This window comes from Petaurus breviceps, unplaced genomic scaffold, assembly GCF_028583685.1.
Source record: "Petaurus breviceps papuanus isolate PSGF00001 unplaced genomic scaffold, PetGlider_PUasm1.0 174, whole genome shotgun sequence".
Classification (NCBI taxonomy): domain Eukaryota; kingdom Metazoa; phylum Chordata; class Mammalia; order Diprotodontia; family Petauridae; genus Petaurus; species Petaurus breviceps.
In genome coordinates, this window is record NW_027185761.1 from 23,272,168 (window position 1) to 23,284,081 (window position 11,914).

Here is an 11,914-nt window from a genome sequence, read left to right on the forward strand (position 1 = left end):
AAGAAATGGCTTCTTAAGAATGTGTGATGCTACAGCTCTTGGCCAGGACAGGCTACAAACATGAAGCCAAGAGATGGAAGGGAACTGGGTAGCCATGGCAGGAGAGTCTCCTCTTCCCCTAGAGAATGTGAGGGTATGTGGAGACATCTGTGGATTGGAAAGGGAGTGGTAGATAGGTAGTGACTTAGAATCTGGGGGACTGAGTCACAAAAGCCAGAAAGGATACATGGAAACTCATAGGCCACAAGAGAAGCCAAGAGATGGTCACAGATTACTCAACTGCTAGGAACAGCTAAAAGCAGAAAATACCAGCTTGGCAAGTGGGGGCCTCAAGTTAATCAGTGAAACCAACACACATACACACAGACATAACAATGTTTTACTGACTCTTTTTAATCCCTGTTTTCACTCATTCATATGGCTTTCATTGCACTGGATGGCATTCCCCTGCCCTTCCTACAGGCTCTAGTCCCAAGGGCCCTTCTCTCCCCCATCCCATTCTTTACCCATGCCAGGGTAAGGTGCTTCTCTGGACACAGGGATAGCTGATAAAACAACCGAGTTGACCTCCATGGATTTCTCTCTTAATAAGTGAGCCTGCCTACAAGGCAGGGGCCAAAGGCTTGTGAAACAAAGACTGCTGGAGCTAGAAGGGACTTTAGAATTGTATCAATCAAGCCCAGCCCCTTCATTTCACAGATTAGGAAACAGGTGAGATGACCTGCCTATGATCACAGAGCTTGCTGGTAAGGACTGTGCTATGAAACGTCCACAGGTTCCTCTCTGGCTTTTACCAGTCCAGGTAGGAGAGCAGAGCAGGTCACAAGGTTTGAGACAGCACCTATGGGAAGTAGCTTGCTGTTGGCAAGCTTGTAGCTGAGCCAAGCTCAAGATCCTGGAAGAAATGGCCGTCCTTTCCTGTCTTTGCCCTTTTAGGGCATTGTGGGTGCTGTGCCATGCACACCAGTGGAGGTAAGGGGATGAGAAGGCCCTACTGGGGACAGTGTTATTGCTGTGCTTATGGCCCAGAGTGGGGTCTGAGGGGCCTCTGGGAAAGGCCCATAATCTCCTTTAACACAAGCACTTGGTTCAGGGCACCTTAAGCCAAACCCATGGGGTCTTGGAGAACGACAGAAGTCCTGGTCCAAGAGAAGAGGAAGATAGGACGGCTTCCAACCCTCCTGGCTTGCTGATGGGGCTGTCCCCATACCCAGGTATTCTAGAAGGAACAAAAGCATGGTGTGAACATTCCCTTCCTAATAGGCATCATGGACACCCTAGGTCAAAAGGAAGGAGAAGGTGGCAGGGACACTTGGGTTACAATCAAGAATGGTAGGAAGTGAGGCATTATTCTTTCAATAGGGGTAACAATGCACATGGGCAGCTCTTTCTTTTTAACTCCAGGACTTTTCTGAGTGCTGTGAACCAGAAGCCATCAGACCACAGGGCAGGGCTGTTTTCCTACTGCAGAATACCTGGTTCTTCCCACCTGTGGGGGTAGTCCCTGGTAGTTTGAATATCAAATATTTGCCAAAGTTAAGGAAAAGTGGGAGCTTGAGGGAAGGGTTCAAAGCCACATAGCACGGAAATTCCAAAGCAAATCAGCCCGGGACTGATGCAGAAAATAAGTAGAAAAATGAAAACTGCCTGTTATGTAGAGTAGGTATATGTGTGACCCGTGAGTCACAGCACAAAATGTACACAGAGAGCAAGCACTGGTCTACAAGGAAGTGTAGACACGGAGGCAAAGAGAATTAGAGCTCCCAGAGTGGTCAGTGTGGCTTTCAGCCCCAAGGGCCAATCAGCTGGGGCTGGGTAAGGAGCAGGCCAGGCGGGAAGATGGCGGCCCGAGGCCACCGGGAATCTGTCCCTGCTTCAGATGGTGTCGTCGTCGCTCATGTCCCAGATCTGCAAGGAGAAGACGGCAGCAAAGCGTTACTCAGGTTGGGGGAAACCGCTGTCTTCTGATTCAGTTCAACAAGCAACAGTGTCTTTAGAAAAAGGCTAGCTTGAGTGGATCATAGAAGCCCAGCTGCAGCACACCATCTCTTCTGGATCCCTTTCATGCATTCTCCATCCTAGTCAAACTGACCACCACCTATTTCCTGTACAGGCCTTTCCATCTCCTGCCCTGAAAAGTGCCACCTGGGCAGCATCTTGGATGCATGCCCTTCCTCACCTCTCCCTCACAGAGGTGACTCCCTGACTCCCCCAGTCCCTGGTGCTTTCTCCCTCTTGAAATTACTTTACCTTTACTTATCTTTGCTCATACTGGATTCCTACACCCCACCCCCACCCCCCGGCCAGAACATAAGACATTCTGTGAAGGCAAAGACTGCACCCCTAGCACCTAACAGACCCTTAATAAATTCTTGCCCAGCTGAGGGATCCTCCTAAGGCAGTGGAAGGAACAGTGGCCTTGGGGTCAGAAGCCCAGGGCTTTGAGTTTCTGGTCCACGCTCTGACACTTATGAACTCTATGGCCAAAGACAGGTCACTTTCTCTCAGCCTCAGTTTCCTCATCTGTAAATTGGTGAGAATAATAATTTTTACTACCTATAGTTAGTGAGAAAAGTGCTTTGCAAACTATAAAGTCATAGGAAAGTGAACTGTTTTCTTTCCAAGAAGACATCAAAAGACTGGATATATTACTTATTAAGCAGAAGAATTAGGCTAAATAGACCTGAGCAATGGCATAAAGTCATCGATTGTCATTAAAGATAGCTGAAGACACAGATTATAGAGCCAGCCTACAAGTGGGGGAAGGCAGCTGGGGGTGCCATAGTGCATAGAGTGTTGGGTCTGGAGTCAGAAAGACTGAGTTCAAATTTGGCCTCAGACACTCATTAGCTGTATGGCCCTGGTCAAGTCACTTAATCTCTGTTTGCCTTAATCCACTGGAGAAGGAGATGGCAAACCACTCCAGTGTCTTTGTCAAGAAAAGCCCATATGGTATCATGAAGAATCAGATATGACTGACAAGAAGTGGTCAGCACGCTGTGGACAGATCAAGAGATCTGAGAGTTGTAGCCAGAAAAGTCTGTGAACATGGAGGCGAGAAAAGGTAAAGGTTTTCTTAGGAAGAAAATGGAAGTGAAGCCTCCCTTCCAGCAGGCGCCTGATGCTGCTCTAAGTTCAATGGGAGAAGGAAACAGAAATAGAGGATCTGAGAGCTGGAAGGGGCCTTTTCAGCTCCATCTCTTTTCATGTTCTCAGAGTGAGGCCTGCCCAGCCAATGAGTGATCCATCTGTGAGAAAACCTTGGTCCTTGCTCCCCCACTCCAGGGTCTTCCCACTGCCGGGACTTGGCTATTTTTCTTTTCACTTTGCTCTCCATTGGATCTCAACTTGCTTGTTTTAAAAATATTTTAAATTTTAAAATTGAAACAAAGACTGTTGGAGCTGGAAGGGCCTTTAGAACTTTTCACAGATTAGGAAACAGAGATGAGTGTTTTAAAAACTATTTTAAAATATCCCATGGATGCAGGTGTGACATCTAGACTGTGCATCTCTCCATCCTTCTGGCTACCATTTACTCACACCACCTTGGGTGGTCACATGTGTCTTTTATGCTATTTCTTATGCCCAGATCATCATTGGAAATGGGCCATAACCTACCGACACCCACCACATTCGGATGTATCATTAGCTAAAGGAGACATATTTCTTGATTTCAGTGAGGTAAGTTTCCTATGTTTTGCAAAAAGTGGGAATAGCCTTCTACCAAGGATGTTATAGGGAGGATTTGGGAATTGTGGAGTGTACTGGACTGGATGGCCTCTAAGGTCCCTTTTAGCTCAAGATTCTATAAATGTGGTAATTCAAGATTATAAACAATGACAAATACTGTTATTTTAATGATATTGTAGAAAAGATATCTATTGTTAACGTACCTGTTGACTACAACATATTTCTACCGATCTCCTTTTTCTACATCTGAAAAATCTATGCGCTATGCCCCAAAATTACATTCATTTACTAGCAGAAGAAATATTACTTTTTGATTATTTTTCCTTGTCAACCCCTTCCTCAGTTACTCTAGTCACACCTGAACACACCCACTGTGAGAACTAGATGAAAATGTAATTGGGAAATATTTAACAAAATAAATAAAAATCTAATAAAACATAGCATCACATTCTGAATTAAATCAGCATGGGGCCTGAGTTCTGTAGGGATTAGTCGCTTCCAGTTTGACACCATTGTTTTACAGCCCTCTTCTTCCTCCTGTCTACTCTCAGCTCCCTTGGCTTCTCAGATATGGCCGTCTTCTGGTTCTCCTGCGTGTCTGACTCTTCCTCATTCTCCGTTGTTTGACCATCATCATCCATACTCCTTAGCGATTCCCCAGTGCCTAGTTTTCTTCCTGAGTGGCCTCACCATCTCATCTAGGTTCAATTATTGTCCGTATGTTGATGAGTTCAAAACTGACATGTTTAATTCTAACCTCTCTCTTGAACTCCAGTGGGATGAAATACCTGCTTGGCAGCTACCCTTGGATGTCCCATCAGGCCCTCAACCTCAGCATGTCAGAAGTGGGACTCATCATGTTCTCCTAAACCTTTGCTTCCTCCAAACTCCTCTTTTTCTTCTGCAGGATCATCTTCCCTGTGAACTGGTCTCATGACCTAGCATTAGCCTTGACCCTTCTTCCTCACTCCCCTCTCCAGTCATTCTAATCTACCAAGGCTGGTTTCTGCATCACCCCCTCTTCCTCTGATCACCGTCCTCACTCTGATCTGGGCACTAATCATTTCTTACCTCACATATTTTAATCGTTTTCTTGCCTCCCTCCAGTCCTTCCCTTTTTCCATTCATATTCTAGAGAGCTATCACATAACCTCCTGAAGTGCAAATCTGACCGAGTCTCTCTGCTGTTCAAAAAAAGGTTGGTGGATTCTTATTGCCTTTAGGATGGAATACAAACCTTCAGTCTAGAAGCTCCAGACCCTGCCCAATCTGGTTCCAGTCTACCTTTCCACATTTATTTCCTATCAGACCTGGTCACAAGCTCTAGGTGCTGGCCAAGCTGGACCTCACCTCCTACCTACGAACATCTGCACAAGATTTAGTCATGCCTGTAATGAATCCCTCCCTAAATCTCCACCTCTCATGGTCTTGACCATCCTGCAAGGTGGCACTCTGATGCCATCTCCCTGGCAAAGGCTTCTTTGTTCCCATTCCCTAGTGCTCTTTCTCTCTTTGGATCACCTCATATTTACATCTCTCCGTACACGTTCTATCCCACTGAAGGACAGGTGCTCCTCGAGAAAAGGGATGGTTCAATTAGTGCTGACATAGCATGGGACATTATACAGAACAGGTGTTTAAGAAACGTTTGCCTAACTGAATTCAGCTAAGGGGGGAGGTAGAGGTTAGCTCACTTGGTCTAATTTATTCAGCTAATACCTCTCACTTACAGAATCATCATTTTTCATTTCCAGTAAAAATACAGTTCAAGATTAAACATCCACTGGGTGTTTAGCAGTATGGCGGCTGCTTTGAGGGAAACAAAGAGGGAGAAGACATGATCTTCCTTCAGAAAGTTTCCACTCTTGTTTGGGAAATTGTGGTAAAAAGACATACAAATGGAGACAAATAAAGCATGGGAGTGGGGCCAAGTTAAGGCAGAATGTTCATCATTTGATAAGTGAGACTGGGGGCCTTAGAGTCAGGCTGTTTAGAGGTGGGTTCAGGAGATCTCCTTCCTCCTCATCCTTTTACTGCCCCAGAATCTACTGCTACTTTTTCTATCACAACTCACTGCAACAAAAGGTCTTTGTTTGGACTGAGTGGAGCAGGGCTAGGGGTAGAGGTGCTACTGCATGATTATCCTTCACCTGGGTCCAGAGCCTTTCCCCTGTTGGACACTACTCAAGACCAGAGCCTGAGGCTTCAGGACCTCAGCCCCCAAGTAGAGTGTCTGATACTAGTCCTCATGTTTGGATTCACTCAGGAGAAAGTCTTCTGACTGTGTACCCTTTACTCATCTGAATAGAGAAAAGGAAGAGAGAAGATTTTGAGGGATATTGCCTCAGAATAAGGTAAGAAACAGTGCAAAGATAAACACGCTTGCAGAAAGCCTGGATTTAAGCCAGCTCATTGCAAGAACATTTCTTGGACAACAAAGAAATGAAACACAGGTCTGTCAGCATTTGTAGTTTTTAAAAAAAGTTACTTCATCATTAACAATGGAACTACCATATTTGGTTTCACACATTTCAATCCCAGAGGTGCTTCATGAGGAAATGGAAGGCAGAGCAGCTGGATCAGACTAAGATCAGAAAAAGGAAATCCATGCTGAAGGTGACAAAATGTTGAAGACATTAAGAGATCAATTCTCAAGAGAGCTGACATCAGGTTAGAATAATCAGTCGGGAAAGAAATCACAGAAGACTTTACTTAGCAAGCAGAGGTAAGTGACTCAAATCTCTCTAGAATCTTTGAGAATTTCATGACTATACATATTTCTAATGGGTTTTGTTTTTCTTGCCTTCTCATTGGGTAGAGGAAGGACAGAGAAGAGGAAAGAAGGAAAGAGAATTCAAAACTGAAAATAAAATTGGATTAAAGAAAAAGATTGACCTATACAGGTACCGAGGGTATTCTTCATGAGAAATATAAGAAGGAAACAGGCAGACTTTCACAAGGGACAGCCTACTGCAAACCATATTTTCACAGTCACAGCATTGAATAAAAGATGCAAAAAAGTACACAATCCCACTTTCTATTGTTTGTGGATTATAACAGAATATTTGATCCTGTGGTGTAAAGTGAAGCCCTCATGTCTTTACTCCAACAAAGGGTCTCCCATACATGTTAAGATTCTACAAGATTCCTTGATAATGTGTGACTTTGTTCTATCATATTCTGAGCATCAAGGCATATCAACCTGCCTTAGCAAGTAAGACATAAATTTGGGCGAAAATTATTGTCTCTATTAAGAATGACATTTAGCACAATGGAAGCAAAATAATTCTTCATGGATAGAGAGGTCTCCTCCAAAGGTGCCACTGGCAGATGACATTGTGATGATTATATTAAGGAGCTTCCTAAATCAAATGCACACACTCAGTCAACAGATTTCGACCAAGGAATCCACATAGAGGGGAATAACATGTAGGTGAGAAGGCATGTAATGAAGTGGGAATTTGGAGCCAGAGGACCTGAAACCCAGGTCCTGACACTCCCTGGGCCTCAGTTTCTTCATCTGTAAAATGAAGGAGTTAGACTAGATGACCTCTAGGTCCCTTTCAATGCTAAATCTGTGATCTATGAATGCTTAATGTCCAGACCATGATAGAGTAGAATGCATAAGGCTCTGGGCCAGTCCATCACTACATATGTTTTGCAAAAACTGTTCCTGAACAATGAATTGAGCTCAGAATGGAACAGGAGGAAGAGTCAGCTGGATGGCATTTGGGGAAAGTGTCTGGCACTTTCAATGTTCCCAAACTGCTTTCGGGAACAAAAAAAACCCCATCTTTTAAATATCAATATTCTTCTTTTAAATTACAGAACAACACAATTTCCAAAGAATCACAACTATGGGTGGTCTAAAGGTCAATGGAGAGACATATGGTGGATGGGAATATCACCAACAGCGACAGACACACACACACACACACACACACACACACACACACACACACACACACACACACCCAGAAGTAGCACTGAGTATTGCTTTTGGGCCCAGCAGTGCTAAGAGGCCTAAACAAGGTAAGGCCTCCCAAGCACTGTGCAGAGGTCCTTACAGAGGATTTCCAGGAGGAGGACAAGAGCTGCCCATAGCAAGAAGGTGTATCTGGGTTGGGACCCCTACCACTGGAAGGCCCCCCATTGATTGAGTAGCAAGTACACTGAAAGGCTTGAAGCAAAAGCCATTGTTTCTTTAAAATGTTTAATTTCTAACATCCAGCTTTCTCTAGGGTGACTGGGGTCAAGGATGCCTCTCAGGGACCAGAGTGGGAAAAGCCCTGGGCAGTGGGCTGTTTCTGAGCCTCTGGGAAACAGACAAACCCCAATTTCCCCTCCTGTTTTCCTTTCTTCAACTCCTAAGAGTGTGCCACTAGTATCCTGAAACAGGTTCCATCTGGAAGGGACACCTGGTTTGGCTGAGGGGTTCCTGGTCATAGCCAGATGCAAATGGCAGTCAGGGGCTAGCTTAGAGCCAGATCATGCCTCTGATAAGCTATGCATATCCAGAGACATCTGGAGAAGGCCCAGGGAAATGTACATGTAAATGATATTCCCCAAAGGTCCCTCATAGCCCAGGGGTTCTTCACCTTGTCTGTGTCATGGTCCCTTTGGGCAGTGTGATGAAGCCTGTGGCCTTCTTCTCAGAATCATGTTTTTAAAGTTCATAATTGAAGGAAATATTAAATTTCAGTTAGAGTTTAGTGAGAATAAAATGGAATTTTTTCCAGGTTCACAGATTCCCCCCAGAAATCCTTCCACAAGCAGAGTCTGTGGATTCCAGATTAAGAGAACTTTCTCTAGTGTACCCCCAAACCAGCTCACTTTCCTGGAGAAACTGTGGTTCTGAGGGAAGTTTGGAGGCTGGGGAGAGAGAGGGGCAATCCTAGATATATCTTGGGCCCTGACCCGAATTATCAGAATGGTCCCTGCTAAGTCAAAATATCTCAGTGTGAAAAACAACAAAGATCTGGGTTGGGAGGGCATTTGGGGGGCTCTAATTCATTATCTTGAAAGAGTTTTCTCTTCCTTCTCCTGCCTTTTCCCCATCCCTTCAGAATTTATGTGAGAGGTCCTGGCAATAGGAGATGCCTATTTACTTTGTGAAGTCTAGTTTCCTGAACTCTAGAAATGGCCAGGCCCTTGGTAAGTCCCGCCAAGCCCTTATCTTTTATGGGGAGAAACCACAGCTTGAATTTAGACAGTACTTTTGGGGAAAAGCAGCATGTGTAGTAGAAAGAATCCCAGATTGGGAGGCAGTAGGCCTGGAGCCCACCCCTAGTTCTGCCACTAGCTTGCTGCTTAACCTGGGGCAAGACACTTCCTGTACCTAAATGCCAGCTTCCACATCTGTGAAATGAGAAGATTTGAGGAGATGACCTCAAAAGGCCCTTCCGACTTGAAAATGCACAGCTGAGGAACCTGTCCTGAGCAGGGCCCACAGTCTACAACTGAGAACCAGAACACAGTGCACTCCAGCTTCCAGGCCCATATCCTATAGCATAAGGAGTGAGCCTCTGCCCATTGAGCCCAAGGAGCGAAGCCCAGGACAGCCTAAGAGTCTTCAATGAAGCAAACTTTTCACTAGGACTTGGAATGCCTCCACTCCAGGAAATTTGTTATTTGAACCTGACCCCATGGGATCTCTGAACCTCGGCCCTCACTGTGTCTCCAACTTGTTGGAGATCTGTTCACCAACTACGTAGGCAGCTCTTCAGAATTCTGAGAATGGGTTGCAAAACAGCACTAACGTGAATGGAAAATATTGAAGGAACAGTTTGTTTACACACACATTTTCACCTTGCTCTGCGTAAGGGGCTGAGGACCTGCCAAGGTAAATACAAACACCCCGGCTGCTCTTTCAACTCGAGACTTCTATAGGAATAAAGCAAATTTCTTCTTTTCTAAGGAGGCTTTGTGCTTGAAAGGCAAGGGGGTTTGAGCACCTCCCACCACTCGGTTTTTTGTTTGTTTTGTCTTGTCTTGTTTTTACTGGATATGTGGATACTGGTCACTTCTGTCTTGTCTGTTGTGAGTAAACAAGATGTTTACAGATTTTCTGGGGAAACAATTGAGGGTCTAGTGGCTGACCCAGGAGGGGCCCCGGCTGCAGTTTCAGCTGTCTTGGGACCTTCTCTCTTGGCCTCACCATCCTTAGGTGTCCAGTGGCTGGCCTACAGCTAGGGCTCTGTGCTGCGTGGAATCTTCCCTTCATCTAGCCAGAAAACAACCGTCTACTGCCCAATTGCCCATTCCATCTCAACCTTTTTTTTTTTTTACTACAAACAACATGCCTCAAACTTGGAAGAGATCCCACCTTCGCCATGTCCATTTGCTGAAGTCTGTCCTTGTCTCAGACGGCATCTCCTCTGCGGACTAGTCACTCCTAAGATTTCTCAGATGGCTCAGCCTCGATTTCCTTTGTCTCTACTTCTGTCTACTCTGGATTGTATTGATCTCTGCACTTGTTCCATTAGTCTGGAAGCTTCATAATCATAATTGCTATTATTATAACCATAGCTAGCCATCTGTATATTACTTCAATGTTTGCAAAGTATTTGACTTTATTATCTTATTTTATCCTCACAACAACCCTGTGGGGTAGGAGCTATTATTATCTCCATTTTACAGATAAGGAAACTGAGGCCGACTTGTCCAGAATCATACAACCAGTTAGGTATCTGAGGCAGGATTTGAACTCAGGTCTTCCTCACTCCAGGTCCAGGGCTCCATCCACTGCACCATCTAGCTGCTTGAGTCAGTTAAGGACTGGTTATTATTTCGCTGCTGTAGCACAATTCTTAACAAATATTTTTTTTAATTGGGGAAACTGAGCCCTAGAGAGTTTCTTGCCCAAGGCCTCAGAGTTAGGATTCAAACCCAAGTCTTCTGACTCTAAATTGAGTGCTCCTGCCAGTAGATCTGAATGACCCCAAACATTCCTATGACATATGTGTGACTGCCAGGCAGGAGCTGAAGAATCTCTCTGCCCCTAGGGCTCTGAGTTGGGCCACCCTGCCTGGAGGGTGGATGGGCCCAGGTCCAGCCAGTTGCAACTGTGTGGGGGCCAGAGGGGGTGTACTGTCCCCCCGGTTGATGCAATGTGGGGGGCTCCTCTAGAGTCTGGGTGGATGCCTCAGGCTCAGTGGGAACAGTCCTGGAGGGGATGGGAGGGTGGCCGGCTGGCAGCTCGGCTGGGCTGGGGCTGAATCTGCCACCCCCTGCTCCCCCCGTGCACTCCTCCTCAGGAACCCTTTGGGAAGTGCCCAAAGCCTCCTCATTTGTTCCTCAAACACAGAAAGAGGGAGGGAGAGGAAGGGAGTGTATGGGATGTGATTCACAGGATGCCCAGAAGGAAGGCCTCTGCCCAGAACTGACCTTCCACTGATGCCTGAAGCCCTCCCACTGCCAACTTAGGGCTGGGCATTTCGCCTGTACTTCTCCAAGGTGTCTGGCCTGTGCGACTGTAGATGAAAGTTATCCATCTTGTGTCTCTTCCTCCTCCTCAACTGCTCCCCATGAGGACATGTCCTACCAGGCATGTGGTAACTGTTTAATTAATTTTTAAAAATTCAGTCGAACCAGCTTCCTCCTTTGGTTAGGCAAACTTTCTTGCCTTCACCCGGATGCTGTTTGGAAGCATAAATGCCCCTAGAATAATAATGGTGATGTTCAGAGTCGGAAGTCTCTAGATCTCATCTAGTTACAACTTCTCATTTTGTAGACACGGATCTGAGGCCTGGTCAGGGAATGTGAAGGTCATGCAGTTAGCTCATGGCAGAGCCAGGAGAATCTAGGCCTCCTGACGCCCAGCACTCTTCAGCCTAGATGAGTTATCCACTCTCCTCTCAAGACAAGAGCCAGCAGAGGCAACGCAGCGATGTCAGCAGGGGCCTTGGTGTCACACTGAGCAAATCCTGCCAGCTTTCCCCTCCTGGGGGGAGCCCCTCAGGACTGCATCCTAGCTCTCAGCAGCCAAGTGACCTTAGCTGGTCACTGAATGTCTGTCTTTGCACTTCAGTCTCCTCCTTTATGAAATGGGGCTAGCAAGACATGTACTGCCTACCGCTCATGGGGCTTATGCCCATGAAGACCAGATAAGGTTGTAAACCTTGATGCACCATAGCTTTCTATCTGTCTGTCTGTCTGTCTGTCTGTCTGTCTGTCTGTCTATCTATCTATCTATCTATCTATCTATCTATCTATCTATCTATCT

General features: G+C 45.8%; 1 protein-coding gene across 2 annotated transcripts in view; it reads right to left on the reverse strand.

Moving 5' to 3' along the window:
• Positions 1-377: 377 nt before the first annotated feature.
• Positions 378-11,914, reverse strand: part of ATG7 (autophagy related 7) — a 274,684-nt gene continuing 263,147 nt past the window's right edge. For both annotated transcript variants that reach the window (XM_069083930.1, XM_069083932.1), the window contains exon 19: positions 378-1,908. In XM_069083930.1, coding sequence (XP_068940031.1) covers positions 1,876-1,908 — 33 coding nt within the window. In that variant the 3' untranslated portion in view covers positions 378-1,875. The remainder of the gene's footprint in view (positions 1,909-11,914) is intronic.